The sequence below is a fragment of the Watersipora subatra genome, chromosome 3, assembly GCF_963576615.1.
Source record: "Watersipora subatra chromosome 3, tzWatSuba1.1, whole genome shotgun sequence".
Lineage (NCBI taxonomy): Eukaryota > Metazoa > Bryozoa > Gymnolaemata > Cheilostomatida > Watersiporidae > Watersipora > Watersipora subatra.
In genome coordinates, this window is record NC_088710.1 from 48,829,167 (window position 1) to 48,850,878 (window position 21,712).

Sequence of the window (21,712 nt, forward strand, 5' to 3'; positions counted from 1 at the left end):
CAGCACTGATGACTTACATGTAGCACACACTTCGCTACAAACTCGTTGGCATGTAAGATGCGAGGTCTATAGAGTAGGGCAAGTCAGCGTATCCATTTGCATTGAGCAAATTAATTCTAATTCTGCTGCCTAACAAAAGATTCAGTAACCGCTGCTTTGATTACAAATATAGAGACTTCTTAGACACAGCCACTCGTATGGATCGAACAAAGAGTTTGATTAGTGCGTGTTACAAACTCTAGCAAGACTTAAATGGGATTGCATTGAGGGTAGCCAATACTTATCACATAACCTAACACAAAGAGACACTAGTTTCAAAACAAGACCTTTTCTACCGATCAAAGCATGCCCCTACCGATTGACTATAACTTCAACAAGTTTACAGCAAACGGCAGCAAATCACAATCAGGCGTGCACGCTGTCGTCAACGAGTTATCAACGGCTATCGAATTGGCTGGTCCAGCTGGTAGAGAACGTAGCTTCCAGAGAAGTAGTTATGTGTTTGAAACGCCATAATGGTATTTTCGGCAAAAGGTCTTCAGTCAAGTTATCTAAATTTTTCTCCCCTACTTCGATGAAGACATACGATGTTGAAGACTTTGTATATAAATTCCGATACAACGTGCAGATTTTCAACTGCTTGTGAAGAGACATTCAGCCTCCATATACAAATGTATGTAGCTATACCTGGCTTTCCTTCAAGCCAAATCGGGCAATTTGAGGAGAGCTTTGCACTTTAGTATCTCCCAGGATGCTTCTTGTAGATTCACTCATCTACACATACTTTGTCAACGATGAATGCAGGCCTTGCCTATGGCCCAGTAGCTCTGCTATACATTTCCTCTGTCACAGGTCTTTTGATGTTGTTGTAGCCTGTCCAAAGTATAGCATTTTTAATATCTATCCATGATTTGAAGTGAGTACCATACAAAAGAGTATACCATGTTACATGCTGCATTTTGATGTTGTGTTTTTATAGCCAGGCGGATGTCATCACACATGATATGATACACATGACTAATTTGTCAACACGCCTCATAGCCATAAAAAGAACGCTGTACAAACATTAACATTGTATTGTAACACCATGTCTATGTACAAGGAAGTGATAATATAGCCTGCTACATGTGTATAGCGATGTATATATAGAGACTTTGTAACATATCTGAGTACATATAAATTGTATAACATATGAGCAACAATGTACTATACCATGACCTTTATAGCGAAGTGTGGTATACATAACATCTAAGTTGACACATACAACGAATAATAATAAATACAATTTCGAATTGCGTCGGTGTGACGTTTATAAACATAAATATATATTAAAATCATGACTTTATACGTATAGTTCAATATATAAAGCGTTATTGCCTTGTAGGCGAGTACATTATTGAAATACATGTATAACTTGAATAGTTACATAATCTCATATACACAAATAACTTACACCTATATGCAAAATACACAGTGTAACTTAGCCTTATTTCATCGATACAAACAACTTACAACTTTTTTGCAATCAGCATATACAGTGTAACTCAACTTAATTTCATAAATACCATTTATAGCTTACTACTTTATTCTAACAAACCCAGTGTAACTTAGCCTAATTTCATAGATAAAAATAACTTGCAACTATATTGTAAGAAGCATACACAGTGTAACTTAGCCTAATTTCACAGATACAAGTAATTTACAACTCTATTGTAAGAAGCATACACAGTGTAACTTAGCCTAATCAACCACTTATTCTATAAGGTTTCCAGATTAATGGTATTATTGTAGCAATAATATTACTACGAACAGTAATTATTTTAGATATTTAAAAAGAGACACCTGTCTATTAACTGAGGTCAAATTGAAACAAGTTTAAGACTAGATGCAGTTGAATGGCTGCCAATACAAGCCAAAAGCCTGAATTTTAAAGACCCTAAACATTCAGTTAATTATCTCTTTTTCTTTTTTTAATATCAAAGCTAAATAACATAATCAAGTCTTCTTTGTTATGAATTAGTTCAAAGTATCTGAACCACAAAACAGAATTGTATGGTTATTACAAACCATTTATCATAGTACCTGAGACTTACAGCGACTTTTATTTATGTCCAAATGCAAATAAGTTTGTACAAGTGCTTTATGTGAGGTTATTTTATCATGTACTAAACTATTTTTCATGAAATACTGAAGAATAAATCATAAAAACTGTGCTTTTAGCAGCTTTTGATGATAACACTACAGCAGAGTAGTTCAAAGTGTGTGTTCGTGGCGCCTGTCTGTTTAACTGTTAATCCTTACAACTTTGTGAGCTTCATCTACCATCGCATGTAAGCTTCACCTCAAATCAATTGCCAAGATTACACTTTCTGCTCATAAACAAATCAAAGTTTTGTTGATGAAAGGAGTGCATAACTCCAATATTAGTAAAATAATTCTAATGTAGGGATATGCACACAACTTTTTTACCTTGATTACATACTGCACTGGCATATTTTATCTATCTACTGTTTGTTCTCAAAGAATGTAACAGCTTTACATCGAGGTAAAAGTAGGTATCGTTGCTGTCTGATTGTGGGAATAATGACCAACCAGGTTAACATGTTAGAAACTAAAAGAAAATTTCGCCCTGTGTTTAACATTTGATAAAACACGAGCTATGAGAAATCTTCAGGTATTAAAAGCAAAGTGGTTTCAGAAGTGATCCAAAAATAAAATTTAACTACAAAAGAAAACAACTCCTTTCATATTGGCTCAACAATTATCTACTATATCTACTATATCGGCAATCGTTGTCTGTCTATCTGTCTGTCCGCTTTATAGAGTACCGTACTTTTTCGACTATTAGCTGCTACTTTTATATAAGGGCGTGTCTATTCTGTGGTTTTTTTTCACCGCTAGGGCGCATTAACGAGAATCTCCGGTTAGTACACGCCTCTATTATAATACGTAACCTGCTATTCATCGTAGGGATGGACGATAAATACTGATATGCTAATAGTATGAGTTGTCTTCTCGATATATTGAGTCACCGATAACTCCCAAATATGAGCAGTATAAATAAATTATATGGCGGTCTTTTTTTTCGATTCGATCGTTAGTTAGTTAGTAATCTTTTATTTTGCTGATAACAAAATAACAAAAAGCCTCTATTTGCAGGCATATTATCCAATAAAACGAAAACTGTAGAAGAATCCTGAATGCAAAATAGTAGTGAACAACTCATATTTAGTTTGAGATTATTTGTGTAAAAGTTAAAAGAAAATTTACATGAGAGGATGACTTCAAATAAGTAATGCAGGATAGCTTATACAACGATAAATTGATTGATATGTACTATATACAAGGGTTCAGGGCTGAAGAATAGATCCTCTATGAGTATTGATTGTGGCAAGATTGTAACAGATTCGATCGTACGAAGAAAACTTAATTAATATAGTAAGTAGTAAAATTACATTAGTAGTAAATATTAGTAGTGAATTAAATAAAATTTACTACTCTTTAAATAAATTAATGAGTAGTAAATTACATCTAATTAATATTTACTGTCAACGTGTACCGGAAAGGTCATGTGAACATTTGTTTCTTGCAACCACTAGAAAAACGCTGTTCTCTATCTACTATATAAACGGCAATCGTTGTCTAGCTGATTGATTGTCCGCCTTATAGAGCGGTCTTTCCTTTTATCGTCGTACAAATTTCGGTCGTACGAAGCAAACTGAATTAGGTAATATGTGTAGTAACGGTAAATAAATTATAGAGCGGTCTTTCTTTTTCCATCCGGTCGAACGAAGCCAACCGAATTAATATGAGTACTAATTATCGTAATATCGTAATTTCGTAATATGGACTATTAGCCGCTACTTTTCTCTGACGATTTGAGCCAAGCGGCTTATATAAAGGTGTGGCGATTCTGTTGTTTTTCTTTCACCGCTCGAGCGCATTAACCGAAATCCCCGGTTAGCACGCTTTTTAAACGGCAAATTTTCTGCCGTGTTTAAAAGCACCTTTCCTGAGTTCTGCGGCCTATACAAAGGTGTCTTTACAGCTATACAAATGTACTATTCATTAAATAAAATAAATTAACGAGTAGTTAGTTACATGCAATTAATATTTACTGCCAACGTGTACCGAGAAGGTCACGTAAACGTTTGTTTCTTGGAGCCACTGGAAAAACGCATTTCTCACCGACTAAATTTCCACATCAAAAAGGTAAGTGTTTCTTATACGATGTTGTATTGTCTATGAATTGCCACATCTCCACTACTTAATAACGTTGGATTTGCCGCTGTTTGTGATAGTGGGTCATGTTCATTTCCTTCAGCAGCCGAGTTACTAATTTTTTTCCAGCTCTGAGTAGGCCTACTGTAACTTACTATTACAGAACTTTTACGAGTACTCCGAGCGTTGTGATACGCTATTGTGAAAAGAAAGAGAGCAGCTGCTATCGACTTACTGTCACCCTGCATTAGCCATGACCAGCTATACGTCGCCTGCTCAAAAGTAGGCACACGCCGAAAACTGTTTCTTCATACGCCCGACAGAAAAACCAAAAATGTTGTCTATCCGCATGTGTTGCGTTGAACTAAGGGAGAGAGAGAGGGAGAGAAAGGGAGAGAGAGGGAGAGCGAGGAGGAGAGGGGGAAGAGAGAGAGGGGGGAGAGGGAGAGAAGGGGAGAGAGAGGGAGAGCGAGGAGGAGAGGGGGAGAGAGAGAGGGAGAGAAAGAGGGAGAGAGAGAGAGGGAGAGGGGGAAGAGGGAGGGAGAGAGGGAGAGACGGAGAGAGGGAGAGAAGGAGAGAGGGAGAGCAAGAAGAAGAGGGGGGAGAGAGAGAGGGAGAGAGAGGGAGAGAAAGAGGGAGAAGAGGGAGGGAGAGAGAGAGGGAAGAGAGGGAGAGAGACGGAGAGAGGGAGAGAAGGAGAGAGAGAAGGAGAGAGAGAGGGAGAGCGAGGAGGAGAGGGGGGAGAGAGAGAGTGGGGAGAGAGAGAGAGAGAGAGGTAAGAGATGGAGAGAGAGGGGGAGAGAGAGGGAGAGAGGGAAGAGGGAGGGAGAGAGAGGAGAGAGAGGGAGAGAGGGAGAGAGGGGAAAGAGGGAGAGAGAGAGGGAGAGCGAGGAGGAGAGGGAGGGGGGGGGGGGGAGAGAGAGGGAGAGAAAGAGGGAGGGAGAGAGAGGGGAGAGAGGGAGATGGAGAGAGGGGAAAGAGGGAGAGATGGAGAGAGGGAGATGTAACTGCATATTTGGAGTTGTTTTACAGTATGAAAGACAACTCTCAATAAACCTTATGCTGCGCGTGAATCTATTCCTGTAGACGGGTAATGCAGCTAGTTTGCTATAAAGAAATAGGCTGCATGAAAAAAGAAATGCACTTGTGCTACAATATAAAGGAACAAAATTAAATCCCCAGTGACCTTGAAATTTGATACCAACCTTTAATAGGCTTCAAACCTTATCTTATCACAGTTTGTCTAAACATTAGTTCCACGAAGTTCAAACAACTTCACATTTCTGCCTTTAGAAAACAAAGCAATCAATTCAATTAATATTAAAAGAAGACCAAAGAACTTTAATATAGGTCTCCATTATCAGCATCTCCACTCGGTGACCAAACATGACATCTACATAGTGTCAATGTTGTTACCAGCCTGCAAAAAATCATGTACTTACCCTGGCAGCTCAGTCACACTCATGCTTGTCAAGATGAAGGAAGTTCTTTTCATAGCGGCAGCCTGCTGTCTCATAACTTCTACAGTTGAGGTAAACAGAAATCATCACAAACCATTTGTTGAGCTCGGCAATGTCTGGAGCTTTCAGTTATCTTTGTAAAATGTAAACTGTGTTTTTACATGTTTGATTCAATTTTTTGTATAGAATATCTACTAAACTACTAAACAGTGGAAAAAATGTTACCTGATCTTTCGTGCTTTGTTAATTGCTCTAACGCTGGTCTGCATGACCAAATTTCATTGTTAAATATCAACCAGCTTCTTTTGTAATATGTAGCTGTTTCATAAATTTTATTGTTGAAACTGCATGTACATAAAGATAACATCATGGGTTTATCTGCATCTAGTACGGTTGCACATGAAAAGTGCGTTAGATTGTAGAGTAAAAAAGATGATCCCAGAAAAAGTTCTAAATTAACTGATAGATGTTGATCCAGTTTGATTGCTGATAAAACATGCTATTGTAGGGTCATGGCTACCTGATCCAACCACCAGCTAGAGGCAGTGCTTGGAGAGTTGGGTTTAAAACACCTACAGACACCGATGATATGGCTAACTTTTGTGGTGGAAGAGGGGTAGGTCATAAATTTAACTTCTAAACTACTAAAGTTTAATATATAAGTTGATAGACATATTGCTAGAGATCAGATAGACACAGATATAGAGATTACTAGAGATCAAATAGAAACAGATATAGAGATTGATAGAGACCAGCTGTTTGATTAACAAAAGACAGTGATACATGGTTTATTTGTTTTATCAACCCTTTGCAATTTCTTATTGAAAGTTAAACTATTCATTGTATCTAAGAACGAAAAAATGTTCTTTATACTCAAGTCAACCGCTCATTCTTCTGACGCGACAGCCAAAAGCAAACTATTATAAACTGTTATTCATATTTCTATTTCTGTTTATTCATGTTTCATGTTATTCAACAGGAAACAGCTTGTAGCACAGATTAGAGTTTAGTTTAAACCCACACATATCTATTTTAGAAAGTACCTAACTATCTGTCAATGAAAATAACTAGAAGGCTGAACAAGCTGTTTCCATTTTTAGAGAATGTAAAGGTATAAAAAGGTTTGTAAAGTGACACCAAGCTCAATGCTGGCAGGTGAATTGAATCCTTGAATAGCATACAGCCAATTTAGCTGTGGTAATATACTTTCCATACATGTTACATTAGTGGGAGGACACAGTCTACACTTTTAAGGTTGATTTTTATAACAAAGAACATGAAAGTCATATTACTTATTTTTTACCCATGGAGTTAGAGAGTTATTTTATAACCTATATATATACATGTATAACGGTGTACATATATATATACACCGTATGTTCAGTTATAGCTATTAAAATCTAGCAGTGAAAAACCCGTATCATAGAGGATTTGATCTCGGAATCTCCCGGTCTCAGGGCGACAAGCTAACCCATTAAACTACGCAGGATACACTGACTTCATTGGGCGATATGAGTTATGTATGACCAACCTTTGGTTATGTCAATGTCACTAAAGCTTGCTCTTACGGCTCTTATTAGTAAGTTTAGCAATACGTATATTAGTTTACTCAAATTAACCATTGGCAACTACGTTACCTGCCACTGTTTATAAGCTGTTTTATTACTAGGCTATGCCGGTTTCTCTGCTAGTATACATATGCATATATATATATGGAGATATATATAAGGTATATATATATAATGTATATGTATAATGTATATATATACATTTAGTATATTGTAGTTTCATTAAACATATATATAATGAAACCTCTCACTTGCTATTCTTTGAGCAAAACAAAAATTGTTTTAGATATATTTAAGTTGCTTTAGTTAAAAATGAGAAAATCTCAACTTTTTGTGAAAAGAAAACTCCAAATCAAGGCTCAATTTACACAATTGTAATCTTTATTATAAATAGACATGAAATAAATATAAATAGACATGTAGTGTGCCAATAAAAACTTTTAAAAAGGTGTAAAAAACATTTGAATACATTAGACATAAATCTATATTAAGCTTCTATAATGTGGTTATCGCCATCTAATACTATAAATAATATCTAACATAACCAAACAAGCTCTCGAAAGATAAGGTCGCCAAGCAGCAAAAGGTCACGAAGGCAAATACTTACGTAACTTCAACTGCCTTATCAGATGTTTAAATTGCGCCAGTGTTTGTTATTGTAGAAACAACATGACTCCGTGAACCAAGGCAGATGTGGTGTGTGTGGGGAGGAATATTCCAAACAAAACAAACGGTTGGAGCCAGGACCTGGCAATGTATTTGCTACTGGTACTATTGTGGGCAACTACAATCAAGGAGAAACCAGTAAGTTTCTTTTCTATTACATGTGCGAATAAACTGTGGCACTGTAGTCAATGCATGCGTGTAATCGGCTTAATCAGCATACAGGAGGGTAAAACTCCACAATAAATGCAGAAGTACCAATAAAATTAGCAAACTTTAATTTAGTTACTAAAAATACCGGTTTTGCCAAAAACTTTAATATAGTAAACTTGTGACATTGACACTATTTAGATTTTTGGGAGACAATAAGCATCATGAGCTGCATTTATTATTTAGATGTCTTTGTCAATTGCAGTTGATGTGTCTATCATGATAACCGCCTTTCATAAAGGCTACTTTGAGTTTAGACTGTGTGAAAATAACATACCGCAAAAGGGAAAGGACGGGAGTATTGCAGTTACTTATGAATGCCTTAATAAGAACCTTCTAGAATCAATGACAGGTGGAACAACGTGAGTATTGGACAACGAAAGTCAGATCATAAGCTAATATGTGTAAAGATTTTCCAGTACCAACATAAATAGGAAATAGTTCAAATAAAAACGCAATCATCAGTATATTTAAAACATCAAATGCGTGAAACAATCAATCCAAACACTTTTATAGAAATTTTGAGTACTTATTTGTCTGTCATTCTAAACGTGATACTTTCAAATGACCTGCGTATTTCTTATTTTCTATTACATTATCATTGTGTCAAACTGATGCAAACTGCATACTGTTATGTATGCATGATGATGTCTAATATCATGCTTAGGTGTCAGGTTTTATAAACATTTATGGTTACTAGTACGCTGAATGTCCCGCGCGCCCTGAGAAATTGTAATAAGTGTGTGCACAATTATTCATCAATGTGGCAAAGTGGCGTAGTGGTGGTGGCCTCACTTTGAATATGAACATCCTAGTTCAAACCTCGTATCGTGTAATCTTTTTTCTTAATGCTATTAGCATGGCTTTAGACAAATAGAAGGACAAACGGACAGGGCTTTTATTATAGTAAATATTCGATGCGGCTGATGATCAGACCTATAAATGTTTATCTATATTAACATACGTACATTGATCTCATGTTATTAAAACACCTCGCTATAATAAGACTTATTTTTAGGTTTCCAGCTTCTATGGGAAAATCAACCCATCGAGTAAAACTGCCAGCAGGTGTGTCATGCAGTGCTTGTGTAATGCAATGGAGATACAAAGCAGGTAAGATTTAATTACCAGAAAAAAACACTCTATTAAAAGGCAGTAGCAAAGGCTGACAGAAGAGTCAAGTTGATTTAATAATATGAACTGTGGTCGTATACATATAGTAGCAAAAATTTTACACGTAATACACATCTAATACACCTAATTAATTAATATGCCGAAATGACTAACACGCTTAAACATCTAATACGCCTGAACATCTAACACCCCAATGTCAGACAATTTACTCACTTATATGGCTTGTCTTAGATAGTCTTCGTTGTATCAACTGGCTGAAAGAGAGAACCAAAAGTACAAAAAATTGAGATGAAAATACCATGCCATTGTCATTTTATTTAAAAAAATATAATTATTTTCAAGCTTCAAAACAAGCTTAAATGTGTTTTATAAACTTACAGAAAGTGAATTTTGATAGTGAAAAACCATATACTAACAAAAATACCTTTTAAGGTGTTTATTTGTGAAATTTGTAATGAATTTAAGATAATGCAATATTTTGAAAGGCAACAACTGGGGATGCGAGGATGGAAAGTGTGGACTAGGACTGGGACCACAAGAAGAGTTCATCGGCTGCTCTGACATCGCTATTCAACCGAATGGTAATAATCAGCCCAAGGTAGATGTTAAGCAGACAGGACCAAAGCAACCGGAGACTACTTTTGAAGTGGTGGAGACAACTCTTACTTTTGCAAAAACGTCCCGAAAGCCGGTATCAACAACACCAAAACGACTACCCTCTACACCAAAATATGTGCCCCCCACTCAAAAACCAATTCCATCTACCCAGAAACCTGTGCAACCAACTTACAAGAAGCCGGCGATTGTGCCTGACTGGATGATGCCAAGCAGAGGTAGCAGAAAGATTTGTAAAGGGAATCAATTGTATGGTCCGGGCCTTGACACCTACTGTGATATCAATTGTAATCACATACCACCGTTTTGTCCATCTACACATTGCATGTGTCAATAACCAAAGCTGTCATTTCAGCAAATTACCTCGAAAAGATTTGTGGTGTGTGTTTTAGATGCAAGCATCAAATAAATCTCTTGATCGCAAGGGTACCCATTGTGTGTAATAGATAGCCTATTAGAACATTTCATTTCCATAGAGTTATCTATTGTAATTTAATCACAGCAGTGAAAGCGGTGTGCCATATCAGTTCACTTGGCTATATTGATAAAGCTCCAACATTCCTCATTTGACTATGAACAACTCATCAGGTCTCATTGTGAGTCTATTTAACAAAACTGTATCTAATATAAAGCCAATACTCAGGAGAAACACGATCTGATTTTATAAACACACTAGCGGAATGTCCTGCGTTGCACGGGTATTAAAACTTAGATTATAAACAGTAACTGATGATGTAGTCCCCTGCCGCTTGCCATTAGCCTGGCACAAAGCCAATGGCTAATTTGAGTAAGCTAGTAACCTATTGCTAAACTCACTAATAAGGGCCGTGAGAACAAGCATAAAATGACATTGCGTCATAATGGAAAGTGGTATGAAAGTTTTTACCCACATAGCGACATATATGATATAGTTTACCGATATTACACCTTATTTTAGTTTTGTGTCACTCGGTCTGCTCTTCACACGAAGGTGCATGCAAATGCTGTTAACTATGAATTTCATTAAATTTTCTTTAAATACCTTCACTTCTATGATGCTCCTGAAATGGTTAAGAGACTTGAGGTGGCTGTAGCACAAGTTTGTCTGTTGTCTGGTTGCAGAGGTGCCATTTTATAGCCAGTGCAAATTTCAACTCTGTGCCATTTCAATTCTGTGCAAAACTGAGGGGGGTGAACTAAACAATGATACAAATAAGGTTATGATTTTATAACTACAGTATTTCTCGCTGTATATAAACATTTATTAAAGCGCAAAATAGTTTCACTATTACAGAACATAAATTCTAAAATTTAATAATAATGTATTATGTTACATATTATTGATACGCACATTGTTTTTCTTTCAATAGATTGATCTTTTTTATTATTTTTTCTAAAAATGCACTGCAAATTTTATAATTTCAAGTTATCAAAAGCTGTTGGGGTTAAAAATTGTTAGTTTAAAAAAGCACAAAAGATGACTCAATTACAAAGACGACTCGGAAATAAAAAAAACAATTAACTGTAATTAATTAATTGATGTTAATTGTATATTGCAAGTTTAAACCTGTTTCATTGCTGATCATGTATGAAATATTGCGCAATATTTTTATTTCTTGCAGCATATTCTTCAGTTATTGCAACATGCTTGCAGGAATCAATGAGAAAAATTATTCAAGTTCAAACTCAAAGTGAAACATGGACTTGAAGTGAAACCTAAGCACACAGATTTCAGTGCTTTTTAAATAAAAATTACCAGCTTATTTCTAGCAACCTCCAAGCCTACCATTGATTGACCTTGGCCCACCCTTTTGCCCCAAGGATCTTACATGCCAATTTTTAGCTCCCTAAGTTAGGCGTATATATCGATTTCCATAATGGACAAACAAGCCAACATACAAAGCCATAAACTCCAGGAATATATATACGTATATATATTCCACTCATCCCTTGTTTTATGCACAAAGATACTTAACGAGCGAAACTGCGAAACAAATTTGCAGTGAACAAAGTTAAACTTTCCAGATAAGTTTTAGTCTAAATATTTCTCTACTTATTACAATCAGTGTAGAGCTTTTTTTATTGAATTTTACTTTATTTTATTTATGTTTAGTTGTGGAACTATTTTAAACATAGACAAAGGATAACAAACAGGGCCAAAAAGAGGATTGATTTAATTAAATTTAACATCATCATAGACTTCTAGCCAGCATTTAAAATATGTTAAAATATGTTATGTATGCCAGTATGTTAAAATCTACGACAGTTTCGTGATGGCGGCGATTAACTGTTTGTTTTTTAGCTTTTAAGAGCTCGTAATCACATTTCCACATATTTTGCACCTACAACACAGCAGAGAAAGACATGGTGAATCTTTTGATACCAAATAACTGTAATGTGAATTTTATTGCAAGTCAACCTTTAAGGTACACGCATACACAACAATTGATTGCTTTATGTGCTCAGACCAGAGTATGGCCAGAGTCTTACTGAGTTATACAGCTTCTGGATGAAAACAACCAACTTAAAGATCCGTCATGTGCGTCTAAGCAATCACCCAATAAAAAGTTTCAGCAAGCAAATGCTGAGGCAAAGAGATAAATTTGTGAGCCGACCAATGATTTCAATTTATGAGACTATATGAGCTGACCAGCGGACTAGCTGCGATCTACGACTACGGGAAAGCAAAATATATCATTCGTGGACTATATTAGCATATGTTTGCTTGTGCATACATTGCTAGCCACATCAGGCCTGGCCGTGTGCGCGTGTCACGATGTCTTAGATTTTGGGCCAACAGCTTTTCAATATAATGCGTACATCAAAGGTTAAAATATATGAGCAGGATTTGGTTTGCATATTAAACTATCTGCATCCTTAGGAATGTCCAGGTGGCTTATCAGCGTTTGCTAAAGTCGACCCTGTTATCACTTCTTGTAGACTCGCGTTTGAAGTATTATGAATTTCTTTCTAGCAGATTGAAATGAGAAGACTTGCTTTTCATGGCAGCTCGCTGTCTTCTTGCACCTCTGTTAATCAGTTTGGATGGTATTATTGTATCTGTAGACAAATAGACATCTATACCTCGCTAATCAAGATATATAATTACCTACTGCAGTAGATATCAATTATAGAAACTGATGACGACTACTCACGCCATTTTTGGAGACCTATTATTGCGCTTCTGAGCGTTTCAACCTCGATCAAGTTTTGTCGATACTAATCTTGAAACATCATGATAGTCAGATCACTTCAAACATACAAAAAATTGCAAATGATAGAAGAATACCAACACTTTCTGATAAAATCTACTAAAATTGTGTGCAAGTTCATATTTTTGAAGGTAATAACTGAAACTGGGGCAGAAAATGTGGGTCTTATTTGGGTTTAGAGAAAGAGTTCATTGGGTGAGCTGATGATTGTGATTCAACAATCTATTAGCTCTTTAGCAGAGATCCAACCATAACTGACAGGCTGAAAACAACAATGAAACCTGTAGTGACAACCGTAAAACCTGAGGCAACACTCAAACCTACAGTGACCATCCTAAAACCTGTAGTGAAAACACCTAAACCTGAGGCCAAAACACTGAAATGATGCCTGGTACAAGAATAAAATTTAAAAGAGGCGGACATTCGAGGAAAGTCTTGGCTTCTTACTAACAGTAAATGTAACTGCAAAAGAAAACGCAATTAGAACTTTTCGCAAAATATTATTTCGGTGTAGGGAAAGATGATCTTGGTATACAGTAATCATATTAAAGGACATGATTTACTTTAATCTAATATAAACTTAGTGTGTGACAGATGAATTATTAAAGGTATTGAGCTGAAGTTAGAAAACACTCTAAAGAAACGAGCCAGTTTTTGAAGCATCTGCCAAAAACAATTTGGAGAGTTATTTTTCCCATCTGATCCTATGCCCGAAAAAACACGCAGTTTCACCTACTTTCAGGTTAGGTAAGATTATGACATTTTGTGCTAGATACTTTCTCAGTTTAATTCCAAAGGTTTAAGTTGCTTGAACTACTAGTTTGTGAGACATGGCTAAACTACTGAAGGGCATTTTAAACAGGACGAGAAATGAAAACTACTGCTGACAGGATATTAGTTTCTAATAAAAGACTGGTTGAAATTCTTGGCATTGGCCAGAACTAGACTCAGATAGTGATCCATGTAGGCGCTTCTAGTTCCAACATTTATACAAAACCTACTGCTGTTACTACTGCAAACCATGATAATCAATTTCAATACTAAATAATATATTGAATTTGATTTCAATCAATTTGATGACTAAGAGCAATGAGCTTATACATGTATTTATACATGTATGTAAGTACGTCGATCCATACATGTGCTTATACATGTATGTATCGACGTACTTATATCGAGGCATGTAAATACTCTGTGCCAATATAATAACATTAACTACTCTTGGCTCATCATAAAAAGTGGTTAAAAGTTATGACACAAAATACACTCACTAAATAAATCGCTGTGACTTACTTGTATACGGAGGTTGAAGAGGACTTGGATGGAACCAGTCAGATATAATGAAGGTGATCTGCAAGTTTTTTCTGCTAGCTCTAAACATCACTTCCATGAAAGAGTGTGAAATAAGAGCTATCCAATCTACTTGATTTCTGTTTTCTTCCTTATACTTTACAAGCTTAAAGCATCAAAATCATACTTACTTCAGTTCAAAAGTAATTGTACAATCATAGGTGCTTTTACAGCCGATGGAAAGCTGTTAATATAGTCTAGGATGAAGAGGCTTGCTTGTATATACATGATTAGTTTTCCAAGTGTTAAAATGAATACAGTGTCAAGGATTTTTATTTGGTTCTCTACTTTACAAACAGAAATAGGGTAATTCAACATTTAAACAAAAATACAACGCTGATATAGTTATGAAATGTTTTGCGTATCAATATGCTAGAAATAAACCACACATCACTAGGATTCAATCGTATAGGATAAAAAGGATTTTTTTGCAGCGGCTGATTGTATGTATTTAAACTGCTTTTGCTAAAGCAATACTGTAGCGGTGACGTAGGTTTTTTGAAGAACATAAATTTGATGCTGAATGCTTCAAGATGACATTTACCTGATACATCAAAAACTTTATCATATTTTAACATTGAAAAAGTGGTTATGTGACAAGTTCATTGCTATCAGCTCACCAAATGTTTAATGCCAGCTTTAGCAGCACTTCATTTACAAAGTTGCCTAGCAGTATGAAGGGTGTGCTTAACTCGGTAGTTCTCTGCTGTTTTCTCGTGGCAGCGATCAAGGTAAATTAATCAATGTTGGACATTGGAATAAGCTGACACCGAGTAATCGCACATGCTAAAAAACGTATTTTAGTAAAATATTTGTAGTTTATCTTGGTATAATACTCTCACATTGTTTTCATGAATAGGCTTAACCCAGATATTACAGACTAGAATTATATGAATAAAACATGGGAATTCCAAGCTTTATTTAAATAATTTTTAGCTGAATCATCTAACCCAAGCAGATATGTGACAATATTATTTACTTAAAAGAGAACTATTCAGTAAATGCTGAAAGCTCTGCTTAACTTGTGTTAGAATATTGATAGTCTAGCAAAGCATCCAACATTTTATAAATTGTTTTCACGCCTGAACATTGATCGTAAGGAACTAACTAGACCTTGTATTATAGAACAGAATTTAATTGATATGTAATAACTTTATTACATGTCATTCGAATATTTGACAGAACTCTACATAATAATTCTACAAATAAACAGGTAGAATTGTTTTGCACTTTTAGATATGAGACAGCCAACTATTTATTAAACACCGTGTTGATAAAACAGGCATTATTATATCTCAACTTAGAATACCAGACATTAAGGACTCACTTACCGAATAATGATACGTATCTGAATATCACTGGTTCTTTCGTAGTTGGAACAGAAAGCTCAGATTGTATTAAACAAACAATCTAGCGCATATGACTGAGACAACTGAGCTGTGATGTTGGTATGTCTTCTACGAGTGTGTATCGATTTTATAGGCTTTTCTGTTGGAAACAGATCAAACAACATTTACTATAGGGGCACCAGTCACTGCACCAGTAGCGGTAGAAACCGATACACCTGTAAGAGAAACCGATGCACCTGTACTGCAAACTGACCCGCCTGTAGTGCAACCCGATCCGCCTGTAGTGCAACCCGACCCACCTGTACTAGAAACCGATCCACCTGTACAAAAAACCGATCCACCTGCACCAGTTACCAAACCTCCAGTGCCAACAACAAAGCAAGCAGATGTTGTTCCTCCAGTCACGGCAACTGGCTTGAAACCAGATTCTGGTGCAAGGAAGACATGAGAGGTTCAAGTGCTTATGGTTCAATGATGGATTCTTATTGTGACATCAACTGTAATCATGTCCCACTATATTGTCCTGCGAGCTTCTGCAAGTGTGAGTAATGGCAACAAACTTGACCACGATAACTTGCGAGCCGACCATGTCATAAAAAATTTCCAATAAACAGAATGCAATAACTCCACAGTTGTTTGATTGTAGCTGTCGCAAAAATCTTGGCAGATTAATAAATATAGGGGAGTGTGTTGAGATGTATATAAATATTCACTTTTTACACAAATAATACACAACATCAGCAGCTGTGATTCAATACTAGAGGCACCATGGGTGAAAATTATTAACAATCCAGCAACACTTTTGAATAGTTTATACCAAAGACAGTGATGCTACAAATGGAAAACAAATCATAAACACATGATTGATTTGATTATTATTTTACCTCTAAATTTAAACTAATAATGTGTATGTATGTATAACTCTATGTATGTATAACTCTATGTATGTATAACCTTTTATTGGTATTGGTCATCATCAATAAAATGATGTTTTTTATTACTTGCCACAAAAGTACAAAAGAAAAACAGACAGAAATCAAGAAATATTGAGTGAATTGAAGAAAAGTGTTTTGAAACTTGGTAAACTAATCACATTGTAAAGGAGTCAAAATGGTGAATTTAAGGTTGTATTGATAGAAAGTTCCAAAACTAAAACATACGATGGATGTAGTATACTGTACTGATTTGAATTTGTCTTTTTAATATTGCTAGTCAAAGATTACAATGACCTTCAACTCAGCCACCTGGCATGCCCACTCATTTCTAAAAACAAACTGTAGTTCAGATAGAAAATGATGTTTGTCATGTCTGTGGAAGGATAAATGCAAATATTCTGGGCTATTAATGTAATAATATAAAATATAATAGTTGAATAACAAGTAGTCAAATATTGTGCAAAATCTGCATTGATATTTTGATCTTGTTGATGTTTCAAATTACAAACATGTAGTTTTTAAGCGAACAGAATTCAGCACATATACAAACCTCAAATCCAAGCCAAACTAATAATCGTTTAAAGGAGAACAAAAAAGTGGATTTTCTCCAAACACTTGTAGTAGACAAACACTCATTTGGCAAACTTTTCATAACCCCATAAACCGAAGTCTGTTGAAGAAGTCTCACTGTTAACAAAAGAGAATGTAAGCTAAACTACCTCCAATAGAACATAAGCTATAGCAGTATCATGTTGCTAGGAGACAGGTAAAATTGAAGCCTAATACAGCCAGATTGTGCCTGGGTGTGTCACCAACCTTATCATGCTTCAACCTTGAAAATATGGCTATCAGCCCACCATATGTTAAATACCAGCCTCTACAAAGCTTATTCACTAAGTAATCAGCCAGAATGAAGGGTGTGCTTTACTTGGCAGCTCTTTGCTGTTTTCTTGCGGCTGCAATAGTGGTGAATAGAATTATAATTGATCATCAACCGATTTAAAATAACAAGCATGTTGGAATTTAACTAATTTGAACCGCTAAATTATCTGTATTACATTTTTGTTTTTGTCTTATTAGGTTGTGTATTCGTCAATGCCATATATTCGGCCAAAAAGTACCATCTATTTCAAAAGTTATAATAAATATTTCATAAGGTAATGAAGCTATAATCTTCAGTGCCCTAGTATCTGCAACAGCTAGGCACGCCTTCATCTTGTTTTTGACGCTATGATTGGTTTTACAGGCTTATGTAGTTGTGACTGAGGAAGCTGATCAGACAACCAAAGGGGAACCAACCGTCACTAAAATTGTTGCGCCAGAAACTTCAAAACCTGCCCCAACCACTGAGGCTAAAGTGCCTGAAACAGATGCACCTGTAATTGAAACTGATGCACCTGTACTACAAACCGACCCACCTGTAGTGCAAACTGACCCACCTGTACTACAAACCGACCCACCTGTAGTGCAAACTGACCCACCTGTACTAGAAACCGATCCACCTGTAGTGCAAACTGACCCACCTGTACTAGAAACCGATCCACCTGTACAAAAAACCGATCCACCTGCTCCAGTTACCAAACCTCCAGTGCCAACAACCAAGGAAGCAGATGTTGTTCCTCCAGCCACGATCTCTGACTTGAAACCTGATTCTGGTGCAAGGAAGACATGCAGAGGTTCAAGTGCTTATGGTTCAATGATGGATTCTTATTGTGACATCAACTGTAATCATGTTCCACCATATTGTCCTGCGAGCCACTGCATATGCGGGGCGGTACAGACGTCGAAAAAGACCTGCAGAGGACTGAGCCCATTTGGTGCAACAATGGATTCTTATTGTGACACCAACTGTAATCATGTTCCATCATATTGTCCTGCCAGCTACTGCAAGTGTGAGTAATGGCTAGACACTTGGCAGCGATAATTTTCAACCAATTTAACAGCACATGGTTAATGAAAATTTTAAATTTTACAGTACATGATTGATGACGAATTTCTAATAAACCAAATGCTATAACTTTGCTGGTACAAATTTTGTTCTGAATAAAAGGAAAACTCATTTGTACACTAGAAATGTTCATGTATTCATTTTATTTGACAAAGTTTGGACAACTCTATTTTGAAATTAAGATCCAACACAAGCAGAGAAAACATACAATAATTTACTTGTCAGATTGAATGCAAAACAGCATGAAGAATAATTTGTGAAACATAATACACTAGAGCAAACTAATATAACGAATACAAGATTAAATGACAATTGAATATTATATGGTTCTATATATCAGCTGATGGTTGATTATGAATAAACAATAGAAGGTAAGTGGATAGATAGCAGAACACCCGTGCAACGTCGGGCATTCTGCTAGTCCTTAACAAACCACTGATCAGTCAGCAGTTGCCCAAACCTAAGTGATAAATTCAAGCCTGAGTAAGTTAAAACAAGCAAACCAGTACCAACATCTACTCGTTATTGACCCGCAGATATGCTCCAGCAAAATCATATACTAAACTGCTATAAATATACATGACAGTCGATATTATTTAGGCATGCAAACCAACATTGTTAAATTATGCCAAGTTTTAAATATACATAGTATAGATTTAATAAATTGTATAAATCTAAACATTTACATAAAATACATTTTATGTTGAAACAACGACGAGTCGATGCAGAGAATACCATATGAATACAGTACTTTGTTCCACAGACGAAGAAAGTTGTGATGTCTCCTTAATAAATACTACTGATGAGTACTCACAGCATTAAAACAAGTACATTATATAAAATTATGCAAAAATGTCAAATTTAAAAGTAACATTACATAGAAAAATTAATAATCAATAGAAGGAAGATTTAATTGTAACTGTAATAATACTTTAGAGACCCGAGTGAAATTGCAAGCTTTGCGATTGGTAGTTGGAGGAGGTAAAAATCATGATAGAGAAATGTTGTATCAATTCTTCTAAGTTAAACTAAGTGAGGTTTAAACTAATTCATCTTACAATCATTTATTTCTATATTTTTGCATCCATTATTTTTAATTTTTCATCTTTTTCACTTTCTTTTACAAAACTCCAACATATTAAAAAGCTTCAAATTACTTTGGATGTCGACACAAATATTTGTTAAAATTTTACAGCGCACCAGCAGTCACCTAATAATGCCCAATCAGTTTATACGGTTATTAAATGAGCGCACAAACTTTTATTAACTATAGCATTTGATTGGCTACATGAGCGTACCTTATAAAACCCAACTGCACAATGAGCAATGGCTGCTAATTCACATACCAGCATTAAGATTACCAATGATAAGTCACATCAGTCAAATGTGCAGGAGCTTTACCAAGGGAAAAATCAGGAAATACAGACATACATTTGAACAGCGTAAGCATGTTTCTGTACTTACTTATTGTCTCCATGTGCCCCATGTGTTTATAGTTGATGTAACAGAGGCTACAAAAGAGGTATTGAGGTTTCCAATAATCATCCAGCTTAGCTATTCCCTTCTTCTGTGTTTCTGTGATTATACAAATAACAAACTCTCTAAAAGTCGAAGAGTTGCCTTGTTTGGTCCTGTACCAGGAACCCAGTGTGTGTGTCTTTAGAGCGTAGTCACTGTGTCTTACTGTGGCGAGATAAGCTGATACGAGACGTATCCGCGGGTCTCTGAAAACATATCAGAGTAGGGACAAAAAGGAATTATAGTGTCTTCATGTATTTTTCCTAAACTATTTGGATGAAAGTTCCATTTGATGCCTTGAATAGATCACAGTTTGGGTCCACACTTTTAGATAACTAGCAGTAAGCTTTTCATTTTCATTTAGGTACCCTTCAGGTGGGTGTTTAAGAAGCTGGTTTCAGGCACCAGACAGAACTTTGTAACCAAATAGTTTTGGCGACTCGGTGGAAGGCACATAGCAGATGCACGTGAAGTTGGAATGAAATCAGCCAAAAAGAATTGAGAACGCTCAGCATTTATGGCGACTGATTGACAGAGACACAAGGACAAACGATTTATTATATAGCTGTAAGAACATTCTACGTGGAGGTTTGACTTTTATGGGAAAAAGTTTAAAAATTACATTGCACTTAGTCTTATCTATTTTATAAGTAAATTTTGCCATCGCTGACTGACGTAGTCTACATGCTCATTTACAAATACCTCAAACAAAACTTAGTTTGTTAATTGATTGACAAACAAGGCTCAATGATAAGTGATAAGGATGCCAGATGCCTTGACGTACACCTACAGATCCGCTTATTTGGTAAGGCAGTATAAAAACTAACGTGAATTTCTAAAAAGTGGAATGGCCAAGGCGTGGGAAACTAACAAAATCATTTGAGCAATGTAGCTGGTCAGATCTAAGAAAACCAAAGGTTTTGGATGAAACAATTTGTGCGTGTAATCTTAGTTCTCTTCAATGTAAAATGAATTTTCATGTGTTTCTCGCCATTTATTCTGTCCAACCTTAAGCAGGTACACCAAAGATAATTGTTTGACGTCATGAAATACCTTGAGCAGGTACACCAAATATAATTGTTTGACGTCATGAAATACCTTGAGCAGGTACACCAAAGATAATTGTTTGACGTCATGAAATACCTTGCTATTTAATCTTATCAGCCACTCACAAAAGATTAGGATCGGCAGCGGCTCCAAATTCATTACAGACATGATCGCTATTTGCACTCTATGGTAACAGAAACAAATTGAGATTTAGTTCCCATTTTAGATTTTTGTGGCCTTCCAGTCTCTACAATGACTGTAAGTCTTAAAATCCTTCCAACTGACTAAAATGAATTTAGTACTGTATGATAAACCAGTTAAAATACACTGAATACTGTATGATAAACCAGTTAAAATACACCCCATACTGTAAGATAAACCAGTTAAAATACACTGAGTACTGTAAAATAAGCCAGTTAAAACACACTGAGGTAGCGTTCAAATAAAGGTGACTTTCAATAAAAGGTTTTACGGTATATATAAATCTCAGTGTTCGTCATTTG

The 21,712-nt window shown here is 35.8% G+C and overlaps 1 protein-coding gene across 1 annotated transcript; it reads left to right on the plus strand.

Moving 5' to 3' along the window:
* Nucleotides 1-345: 345 nt before the first annotated feature.
* LOC137390675 (polycystin-1-like protein 3) lies at nucleotides 346-18,755 on the plus strand. The gene is made up of 10 exons (XM_068077000.1): nucleotides 346-475; nucleotides 5,641-5,753; nucleotides 6,190-6,297; nucleotides 7,912-8,053; nucleotides 8,328-8,484; nucleotides 9,129-9,235; nucleotides 9,742-10,089; nucleotides 15,935-16,167; nucleotides 17,598-17,663; nucleotides 17,943-18,755. Exons 1-10 carry the CDS (start codon nucleotides 346-348, stop codon nucleotides 18,594-18,596), a joined length of 2,058 nt encoding a protein of 685 aa, XP_067933101.1. The 3' UTR covers nucleotides 18,597-18,755.
* The last annotated feature ends 2,957 nt before the right edge of the window (nucleotides 18,756-21,712 follow it).

Excerpts from the sequence above, each read along its gene's own strand:
- LOC137390675 (XM_068077000.1), top strand. The coding sequence starts at position 346 with ATGCCCCTACCGATTGACTATAACTTCAACAAGTTTACAGCAAACGGC. Across the intron at positions 5,754-6,189 it reads TCATAACTTCTACAGTTGAG|GGTCATGGCTACCTGATCCA; the intron begins GTAAACAGAAAT and ends ATGCTATTGTAG. Across the intron at positions 8,054-8,327 it reads CTACAATCAAGGAGAAACCA|TTGATGTGTCTATCATGATA; the intron begins GTAAGTTTCTTT and ends TGTCAATTGCAG.